This window comes from Acinonyx jubatus, chromosome E2 (assembly GCF_027475565.1).
Source record: "Acinonyx jubatus isolate Ajub_Pintada_27869175 chromosome E2, VMU_Ajub_asm_v1.0, whole genome shotgun sequence".
In the NCBI taxonomy this organism is placed as follows: domain Eukaryota; kingdom Metazoa; phylum Chordata; class Mammalia; order Carnivora; family Felidae; genus Acinonyx; species Acinonyx jubatus.
In genome coordinates this window covers 27,178,147-27,188,777 of record NC_069396.1, presented here as the reverse complement: position 1 = coordinate 27,188,777, position 10,631 = coordinate 27,178,147, and the positions used below count along the sequence as shown (strand labels likewise).

At 50.1% G+C, this 10,631-nt stretch overlaps 1 protein-coding gene across 1 annotated transcript; it reads left to right on the top strand.

Annotated features, from left to right (window-relative positions):
- The first annotated feature begins 1,723 nt into the window (after positions 1 to 1,723).
- POLR2C (RNA polymerase II subunit C) lies at positions 1,724 to 10,425 on the top strand. The gene is made up of 9 exons (XM_027075838.2): positions 1,724 to 1,886; positions 2,069 to 2,118; positions 4,457 to 4,525; positions 4,672 to 4,724; positions 7,665 to 7,793; positions 8,216 to 8,267; positions 8,486 to 8,654; positions 8,800 to 8,874; positions 9,401 to 10,425. The coding sequence occupies exons 1-9, from the start codon at positions 1,801 to 1,803 to the stop codon at positions 9,543 to 9,545; spliced, it is 828 nt and encodes a 275-aa protein (XP_026931639.1). The 5' UTR covers positions 1,724 to 1,800; the 3' UTR covers positions 9,546 to 10,425.
- Positions 10,426 to 10,631: the final 206 nt, after the last annotated feature.

Below are 10,631 nucleotides of genomic sequence, written 5' to 3'. Positions count from 1 at the left end.
GTTTCTTGTTGTGCAGTTGGTTTCCATCTAGGCCACAGTGGGTATCCGAGACCTCAGAGGGAGACAGAAGTGTTGTGGAAAAGGCTTGAGGCTGGCGTCCAGGAGACCTGGGTTCTGGTCCTGGTGTGGCCTAGTGCTAATGGGTAATTACGGCAGCTCTGCCTCTCTGGGCCCGTGCTTCACTTCAGTAAGTGTGGGTGACAGTGGCCTTGCCCCTGACCGTTACTCCCTGGGCTGCTATTTTCTGTCACTAATTATTTCAGTGATCCGTTCTTTAGCATTAATAATTTTCTGTTTATACACTGGCTGAGCTCCCTTTGCAAGTCTGGTTAACGGTTGTTTTGGTCTTCTCAGGTTACAGTAACAAAATACCACAGACTGGGACTTAACAACAGATACTTGTTTCTCACGTTCTGGAGGCTAGGAAATCCAAGATCAAGGTGCCAGCCAATTCAGTTTCTCGTGGTCTTTCTGACTTGCCACCTTCTCCCCATGTTCCAACAGGACAGAGAGAGCTCTAGTGTCTCCTTCTGTTCTTATAAGGGCCCTATTCCTACCCTCAGGACCTCTCATAACCTTCCAAAGACTCCCAACTCCAAATGCCATTGTGTCGGGTGTTAGGCTTCAGCATTTTAGAGGGACACGGTTCGGCCCGGGGCGTCTGTCTCCTGCTTTGCCATGTCTTTTCTAGGTCCACTGGGTATCGATGGGGGAAGTCACAAGCTGATCAGTGTTTCAAGTCCTTTGGCCTTTCACTGGCCCCCTTCCGCACCTCTTTAATTCTTTGTATTGTGACACCCTGGCAGGTCCCCTATGGTAGCTCTTGCAAATTTCATCCCATGCTCTCTTTTATCCTTCGTAACATCCCTCTCGCACTCCGCAGACAACCATAATTCTTAATTTACTGAGATGACACAGGCTATGAAGCAAAGGCCCCCTCCATGCCCTTTCCCTCTGCCTCAGGAAGAGGTGTCATGTCTAGCTAAATCAAACTCTATCTCCTCTCTAATTCTGCCCCCTAAATGTAGCTCTTGCTAAGTTCTACTTTAGAGCCTCTTCTCTGTATGAGCAGCTGTCACCTTTTGAGGCCCATTCAAACCTTTCTCCAGGCTGTTGAGAGGACTTTGGTAATCTTTATTGAGCATCCACCCTGTGAGGGGCACGCTGCCAGGCATGCAGAGATGCGGGTGCAGAGATGAAGGGCCCCTACCCACCCACCACGACTACACAGGCTGCAGATGATGCATTGAATGGGCGTTGTATCTTACTGCATTTTCCAAAGAGCACGATCCAGACTTGGGGGTGGAGGGAAAGGGTACGGGTATATATTTGCCATTCTACTATACTTTGCTAAAGTATGCTTCTGTTTTTCCGTAAATGGGCAGATTTACTTCATTCTCTTAAAGACATCATAGTACTCCTATGTTCGTGTATTTAACCGTCAATGGACAATTAGTTTTGTTATCTTCTGCCATTACAAGCAGTGCTGTAGTGAACGCCCCTGTACGTGTATCTTTGCTGACAACTGCAGGCAGTATGAATTCCTGGAAGTGTTGTGGAATCGAGGGCGTGAGCACGTTTTGTCAAATCCGCCCCTCAAGGTGGTTGCACCTGGTGCCCTTAAAGCAGGTGGGGGTGTGAAACGCCAGGCTCGGAGCGGCGGCGGCCTCCGAGCAGCAGGTGGCGCTGTGAGCGTGTCTGTGCCGAAGCGGCGCGGGCCGCGCTGACCCACTTCCGGCGGCGGCGGCGGCGGCGGCGCACGGGTGCTAAGTCCTAGGGTCCGGCGGGTGGTTGGGCACGATGCCGTATGCCAACCAGCCCACCGTCCGGATCACGGAGCTCACCGACGAGAATGTCAAGTTCATCATCGAGAACACGGACCTGGCGTAAGGCCGCTGAGGGAAGAGGCCGGCGGCTGCGGAGCGCGGGGGGCTCGAGCGCGGGCCGGGTGGGGGTCGTGTCCTAGAGCTGCGTTCGAGTGGCGGGGTTTTTGCTTTGGGAACCGTGGGCGCGGGGCGCCGGCGTCGATGCTGCGGCGCCCTCACGCCGATTGGTTTTCATCCCTCAGGGTGGCCAACTCCATTCGGAGGGTCTTCATCGCCGAGGTGCCCATAATAGGTAAGCGAACCCCACCTCTCGTTGCCCACACACTCCCCCACACACCTCGGGGCCGCTGCCCGCCCACACCCAGGGCCTGGTGGGGCCGGTAGTGGGGGCTCTGAAAGGACAGCAGTGCTGGAGATTTGATCAGACCCTGTACCCTCGGCCCAGGGCCACTTGGGTCCACTCTTAACCTACGGGTTGGCGAAGAGCATGGATTCGGGAGTCTGCGTGTTCGGGTTTGAACACCGTTTTCACTTACTGCCCCTGTGCAACTTGGGCAAGTGTTCAGCTGCGTGCCGTGTTTTTCTCTGTGGCATTCGGACGTTAACAGTGCTTGCAGAGCGATGGCAGGGATTGCGTAACGGAATCTCTCTTAAATGCCTCGTGTTGAGTACCGGTAGATGTCTTTTTATGAATCCGGTCCTTCAGCCGTACTTAGGGAACACGTAAGTGCCAGGCAGGGTGCTAGGAACTGGGACTGCAAGGCTGCACGGTGCAGGGTTCTTGCCCTGGTGGAGCACACAGTGGGGTTGCCCGGGAAAGGCGAATCCGCAGCTGAGGCTGCTGCGGGGTAGCCTTGGGTCAGTAGTTGAGAAGTAGAGCTACAGTGCTGTTGGCGCTTAGAGGGAGGAGGATCGGCTCTGGTTCCAGCCACGTCGCTCCAGGTATTTTTCACCCTTATAAATATACTACAGGTATTTTCGGAGTGTCAACTCAAAGTTTGGGTTGGAGAAAGGAATGTAACTCGGCTGCTACAACAAGTGTGCAGACTCCTAAGGAAATAAGCAGGCCAAGGGTTTGGTGAAGGAGAGCATGGAGTTTCCACCACTGCAATCCCCAGGCACTTCTTCAACTCAGAGCTTGGAGTGCTGACCCTCCTCCTCCTCCCTGACCACTCCATGTCTCTGGGCCTCAGTTTCATCATGAGTAAAACGAGGGAGTTGTACTTTGTGAGGCGGCCCTGGTATTAGAGGCTGAATGCCACTTGCCCCACACATTCAGTTCTGCGGATGATTCTGATCACCTGCTACATTCCAGGCCACAGGGGGAATACAAAAGTTAAGACATCTGAAGACCCCAGCTCCAGGATTCTCCGAAGCTTGAGGTAGAGACAAGACATACACAAATATAACACAGTGTAAAATGGACAAGTGTCTTTAGTCTGGACAGAGTTTTGTGAGGGGAAAGCTTGCAGGGAGGAAGTGTTGGTATCTGTATCACAGAGGGCAGGCGAGGCTTGGTTTGTAGGAGGCTCAGAGGATTTACACCTGCGCAGGAGAGGGTAAGGGCACGTGGGAGTAGGAGGTTATTGGGAGTAAGGAGGCGGAGTCAGAAAAGCTTGGCTTATGGTCCTTACTTGGCTTGGGGAAACAATAGAAAGTGTAGGACAAAGCGGGTTGGGTCCTAACTGGTCCTCTTCTGACTTCCACTCTTAGTGTCCACACCCTTTTTGGTAGTTGGGCTCCAATGCCATTTGATTTATGAATTTGTTTGCATACAGGTGTTAATGAATGTGTTTAAGTCAAGTGTGTGTGGGAATACAGTCCTTACCTTTCTACTAGCTCATTGCTGGTAGGAATTGGGTTTGATACTTAGTATGCTGTGCACATTAAAGGAATTCTTTATGTGTTAGTTGATTGATGATAAAGAGTTACATTGAGTAATTTGGTCATTGTATCATAAAATGAGATATGGACCATAAGCCTGTGTTACTTCTGTGAGATTGGCCTTTTTTTTTTTTTTTTTTTAAAGAGAGAGAGAGTGAGAATGCAAGCCGGGGAGGGGTAGAGAGAGAGGGAGGCCCAGAATCTGAAGCAGGTTCCAGGCTGTGAGCTGTCAACACAGCACCCAACACGGGGCTTAAGCTCACGAACCGTGAGATCATAACCTGAGCCGAGTCAGACACGCTCAACCGACTGAGCCACCCAGGTGCCCCAATTTTCCCTAACTTTTAAGTGCCCAAGTAGTTTGTGTTTATGGATTTGGTGTTGACACGGATAGCAGATGTAAATGCTTCTCACAGAAATATTCAGCTTAAAGAAACATGTTCTCACTGCCATGCTGTTCCCTAAGTCAGTATTTTTTGTGTGGGACAGGGAACCCCCTGCATTAAATCTGCCTGAGTAGGGATGGAGGCTGTGTTGCATGTGGTTCTTGTTAGAATACAGATTCCTAGCCCCCACTGGAGCTGTGGAATCAGTTTCTGGCAGTCTGGCCCAGGCCCCTGCAATTTAGTAAGCATCAGGTGCTTCCTAAATCTTGAGAACCACTGCTCGAGGTCTTTAATTTGGTGGCCGAACTGCATGTCTGCTTTCTTGGGTTTTTTTGGGTTTTTTTGTTTTTTTTTTTTTAGCCATTGACTGGGTTCAAATTGATGCCAATTCTTCAGTCCTTCATGATGAGTTCATCGCTCACAGGCTCGGTGAGTGCCGGGTTGTGAAAGGTGGAAGGGAGGGGGCTGTGCCTGGTGTCAGAGGAGGGAGCCTCCTCACTCCCAAGGGGGCTTCTAGGTTCTCCTTTTGACTTGACCATTTGGACTGCTTTAAAATGTCTTTCTGTTTCTTCCAGGACTAATCCCCCTCACAAGTGACGACATTGTGGACAAGCTGCAATACTCCCGGGTATGCTGTGTGATTGGGTGGGATGTGCGTGGGGGTAGGGGGCTCAGTTCTCAGGGATTTTCCTGACGTTTTCCTTCTAGCTTTTAGAAAGACAGCATGGAAATGTTGCCTTAGAGCCCAAGCAGGCACTGGTCGTTGGTCCTGCCAGGCTTCAGATGATCAGGCCCCAGGGGCATCAGGGAGTTTCTCCTGCCAGCCACACAAGATGGGGTATATACCAGAATACCCATTTATACCAAGCAGTGGGGGCTCTGCCTTTTCAGAGTCTGATCTGTTCAGACTCTGCTCTCCAGGGTGTCTTTTCCCAGTAACGGGAGCCTAGGAGGCTGAAGGGAGTCAACAGAAGGTTAGGGAATTAGGGAGAGGTAGGGGTGAGATCAAGGAAAGAGAGTGGGACTGTCCCCCACAGCAGCACCTGAGGGCTGTTGTCTGCCAGATATGTGCCTCTCCTTGTAGGTGGTCCTCGTTAAACATGGCCCTTCCTCTAGGGCTGTGTTTCCTTCCTGTGATATGTTAACAGGCCTTGGACTTGGAAGGAGTGGGACAGGACTAGGTTCCCTGCATCCTTTCCCCAGGGCTCCATTAGATAACAGCTTGAGACTCTTCCCCCTTGGTGGCTTTGGGTGATTTTTAATCAGCCCATCCTCTAATATTCCCAAGGTCATGCCATTTTTGTGTGGCTAATTTGATATGTGTTATAAATCTTTTTTTTGAATTTTTAAAAAATGTATATTTATTTTTGAGAGGAGAGGGAGAGAGATAAGAGTGTGAGCGGGGGAGGGGGGGAGGGGCAGAAAGAGAGGGAGACACAGAATCTGAAGCAGGCTCCAGGCTCTGAGCTGTCAGCACAGAGCCCGACGTGGGGCTCAAACTTACGAACTGTGAGATCATGACCTGAGCCAAAGTTGGATGCTTAACCAACTGAGCCACCCAGGCACCCCTAAATCTGTGTTTTTTAAAGAGAGATTGAAGTACACAGGAAAGTGTGGAGATAATCTGACCAGTACTCTTGCTCCCACCAAACAGCTTGTCATAGTCCAACATTTTGCAATATTTGCTTCACGTTTCCAGATTTTTGTAAGAAATGAAACATCACAGATATTGGTGGGGACAGTTGTACAACCAGTTGAAGAGCAGTTTGGCAATGTCGTGGGTGAAGATATGCATGCCCCATGACCTAGCAATTCCATCCATTAAGTGTTTTTCTAGTATTTGCTGAACAAAGATGTTATGGTCTCCTCCCCTTTTTTCTGTTTTTTTTTTTTTTCCTGAAAATCTACAGAAAAGTTAGAAGAATCAAATAATAAACAGCCACTTACTTTCAGCTTTAGTTACCAATTGCTAATATTTTGCTACATCTTTGTTTTTCCTATCCGTGTTATTTTTGTTGAACCATTTGAAAGTTGCAGATACCATAACACTTTTCCCCTAACTACTTCAGCATGCTTGTCCTAAAAATAAGGATATTTTCCTACATAACTATGCCATCATGCTTAAGACTATTAGCATTATTTTGTCGTATTTCAAATATTCAGATTTTCCTAGTTGTCCCTCACATGTCCTTTCTTGCTTTTTGTCATCCAGCAAAGATCCATGCATGCATTTGGTTGTTACACTTCTTTAGGCTCTTAATCTCAGATCCCTCTCCTTTATGATATATATTTTTTTGAGGTTGTGTACCTTTTCATCTCTTTCATGCCAGTTTCTTTAATTTAGTGTTTTTTTAGTAGGTTTTTGTTTTTGTCTTTTTGTTATCTCCTAATGCGGGGCTCGAACTTACAACTCCGAGAACAAGAGTCACATGCTCTACTGACCGGGCCAGCCGGGTGCTCCCCTTCCATTTCTTTCATATATATATATATATATATATATATATATATATATATATATATATATATATTCACTGTATATTTACTTAATTATTCATTCATTTTTGAAGGGGGGTAGTGGAAGGCAGAGAGAAAGGGAGCGAGAATCTCAAGGAGGCTCTGCCCTGTGAGCACAGTGCCGGACACGGGGCTCGATCTTGTGAACTGAGGTCATGACCTGAACTGAGATCAAGAATCGGATGCGTCACCGACTGAGCCACCCAGGCACCCCAGGCATTTCATATTTCTACTTAGGGTCTCGGTTGCCTGCCCGCCTCACCTGTGTGTGACTGCACACTGTCCAGGTGTGGCGTCTAGCTCTTCCTCCTAGTCTGAAAAACCTCAGAAGCAGGTTAGATGTTCCTCATTGGCCCGAGGGGGCGAACAGTTTGCTTGGTTACATTCCAGTAACTCGCCTGAAGTTAAACTGCAGCAGATGGTCCCTAACGTAGGAATGGATTGTTTCAAGAGTCGTTGCTTAAAGAACTGTTGCTAGTTATTGAAGCTGAGTGATGGTTACACGGTGGTAGTCTCTTCTGCTTTGCTCTGCTCTTGTGAATGCATGAGATTTTCCATTATGGAAAGGTTTTTTTGTTTTGTTTTTAAAAGAAAAAGTAGTCTAGAACTTGAAAGAACTTTACTGTTGTTGCCTGGATCATTTTATTTTAAATGATGATTGCATTCCCGAGCTAGTCCACATAGTTCATGGGAAGCTGCACTCTAAAGCGTGAAAGCATCATTCTCTTGCTTAACGCCTTGTATCCCTGAAGAAGGGCGCTCCGAGGGCCAGGGTGAGAGTTTAGCAATGTGTCTCCCGGTGGTGGCCTGGCAGCTGCTGGAGGTGGAAAGTAAACCCAGGCGTCAACAGGTACGGGTGGTCTCTAAACTGGGAAGGGCCTGCACTTGGGCGGCCCGGGAGAATGGTGTACCAGATTGGCATGGCCCACAAGAGCCTGGAGCCTGAGAGCAGCCCTTTTACGTTAAGAAATCTAAGGAACTGGGTGTTAGAAGCAGGGAGCTCAAGGCTCACCACCTCTCCATAGGCTCATTCCTGCTTGTCTTCCCACCTCAGGACTGCACGTGCGAAGAGTTCTGCCCCGAGTGCTCAGTGGAGTTCACTCTTGACGTGCGGTGCAACGAAGATCAGACTCGTCACGTCACGTCTCGAGACCTCATCTCCAACAGCCCCCGGGTCATTCCAGTCAGTGTCTTACAGTGTCCTACCCAGGACCTTTGTTCTCCTCCTGGCTCGAAGTGAGCCAGACTCGGTGGTTTCTTACAAGATGCTGATTTCCCTTAAGTTACCCTCTGCCTTCAACTGAGCCTGGTGCCTAAAAGTGCTAATAATTCTGGACAGTAGCCAGGGTGGACAGGAGCATTGTTGTGCTGTGTGCCCACCCTCTGTCACCCAAGGACCCTTTGAGAGGGTACTGTTTTGACTGAAAAGGCTGTCACCAGGCCGTGAGGCAGAGGCTGGAGTCCAGCTCCAGCACAGATTTAATCCTAGTACCCCTCATTCCCAGGCATCCTGTCCCTGGTCGGCAGGTGCGGGAACATGGTTGCCAGAAGAGGTGACTGGGGAGACGAGCAGCTAATAAATGCCTCTGTTTGGGCTCCCTCCAGGTGACCTCCCGGAACCGAGATAATGACCCCAATGACTACGTCGAGCAGGACGGTAAGGGGCTGGGGGGAGTATGCGGATCTCTGCCCGGCTCGTCGTTCTGCAGGCCAGCACAGAGGCAAGACCAGACACAGCTTCTCGTGCTCCCTGGTCTCTGTCAGCTGACCTTTGGGCTGTTTTTCCTGATCGTGTGGTCTTCTGGTGGTATTCCAGGTCAAAATTCAGGGGACGGTGTCTATCGGCCCTTGACTGACTCACACCTCTCCCCACAGACATCCTCATCGTCAAGCTGAGGAAGGGCCAGGAGCTGAGACTTCGAGCCTATGCCAAAAAGGGCTTTGGCAAGGAGCATGCCAAGTGGAACCCTACCGCAGGGGTGGCTTTTGAATATGATCCTGACAATGCCCTGAGGCACACAGTGTACCCCAAGCCTGAGGAATGGTATGTTCTCATTGGGAGTAAAGGCATTCAGAGTGGGTTGGTGTGGAAATGGCTCCCAGTCACTGGGGTCGGGGCAGGCTCACTGTGGACATAGTGCCCTAAAAGCAGCTGTAGCAGCCCTGTGCTGACCTGTATTTGACCTCAGGCCAAAGAGCGAGTACTCAGAGCTGGACGAAGATGAGTCACAGGCTCCCTACGACCCCAACGGCAAGCCAGAGAGGTAAGATCCAGGCCGGCACATGAAGTGTGTAAGAATGTATGGTTTTGGTGCAAGGTCTGAGTCGGGAGACCCTTCCCTCACGTCCCAGTGCCCGTGAGCTGAGGAAGGAAGGGTAGCTGCAGAATCCATGGCGGGTGCAGGTCCCAGGGCTGGTGATCATCTCCCTTGGTCACTGTGGGATGAGGGGCCCTGCGGTTGTTTCACTCTGCTCCTCCTCTGATGAGCAATCCCCAAAGAAGAGGTCTGCCCAGAGCCAGAAGTGACCAGTCTTCTGACAGTGAACGTGAGCCACTGTTAACTTGACTTTCCACTGTCTCCATGTGGAACACATGCACTCCGAAGTGTTTTAAGGTTTCCCCAGTAGCTTTTTGAGCTAGCTGTGGCCTCCTTGGAGTCCCGTAATGTACAGCAGGACCCCCGTTAGTAAGAGGTTGAAGCCACCCAGGAGAGAGCGCATGATCCGAGGCCGACGCTCGGCTGAGCCAGCCTGCCTCGCGGAGGGCTCTCACCAGACTCTTCCTCTTAGGTTTTACTACAACGTCGAGTCCTGTGGCTCTCTGCGCCCTGAGACCATTGTCCTGTCAGCCCTCTCTGGATTGAAGAAGAAGCTGAGTGATTTACAGACCCAGTTAAGCCACGAGATCCAGAGTGATGTCCTAACCATAAACTAGCACAGCTCACCTGTTTGAACAAAAAAGGGGGGGATCTGGGCCAGCAGCTGGATTTGTCTCTCCAGAGCCTCTTCTAGCTACTGGGATGTGGACAGCTGTTGGCTCGGGCTTCTTGGCAAACCGTCAGTACCCACTAGAAAGGGAGCCGTATGGAAGAGGCGGCCTATCCCAGCTTTGCTCAGATTGCCAGGCATGCCACTGGCATTTGAGGCAGGACAGTTTTTTACTAGACATCTCACGTCCCTGGCTCTGCCCACTCATTGCCAGTGGCATTCCCCAGGACATCCCTTCCAATGCGTTTTCTTATGTGCCTTTGGGGGAGTCTGTTGAGAACCACTGAGCTGGACTTTCTTCTGTTGGTCATTTCAGGTCTTCAAACCCTTTCTGTCCAACAGTTGGAGGTTTCACAGTTGTACCTTGGACTTCCAGTGTTAGGATTGAGTGTTAGAACCCTCCTTCAAGTTGCCTACAACCCCTTCCAGTCCCTGCCCAGAGCCAGGCTGCTGGCACTTCGCTCAAATCTCCAAGTGTCCCTAATTTGAGAACCCTTAGAGAAGAGTGTTAGAGCCTGGCTGCCTCCCTGCCCCAGGTAAACCCTGTATTTCATTCTCTACCCATTAGTTATGAACTTCACTGCCAGTAGCCTGATTACTTAAGTTTGGGTGCTGGGGGGCAAGGGCCTTAATGAAGGGAAGGTCTGGCCTTGACCCCTTACCCCTGTAGGGTAGAATCATGCCCAAAGTAGTTAATTAGGCAGCCTGGCAGGAGAAGCCTGGAGAAAACCAGAGATTCGGTACAGAAAGGAAGGGATATTTATTGATTCAGGAGTTGTCTTTTTAAAAGTTTTTATTCTTGGCAATAAAGAGCACAACATAATCTCCTTCATGCGTCATCGTGCCACTAACTTGAGCCAGCCGGCCCTACCTCCCTCTCCAAGGCCTTTGGTGCCGAGCCGGCTGTGGCCCGTCTCTGGCTCCAGGGCGCTCCTGGAGGGGCCTCTTGCTGTATCATTCTGCCACAGCTTGAATAGTGGTTATTTACAACAGGGTCTGTTCCACAAATCAGAACCCTAAAGTATTTAAAAAA

Coding starts and splice junctions, on each gene's coding strand:
- POLR2C (XM_027075838.2), top strand. CDS start 1,801: ATGCCGTATGCCAACCAGCCCACCGTCCGGATCACGGAGCTCACCGAC. Junction 4,725..7,664: donor ACAAGCTGCAATACTCCCGG/GTATGCTGTGTG, acceptor TTCCCACCTCAG/GACTGCACGTGCGAAGAGTT. Junction 8,875..9,400: donor CCCAACGGCAAGCCAGAGAG/GTAAGATCCAGG, acceptor TCTTCCTCTTAG/GTTTTACTACAACGTCGAGT.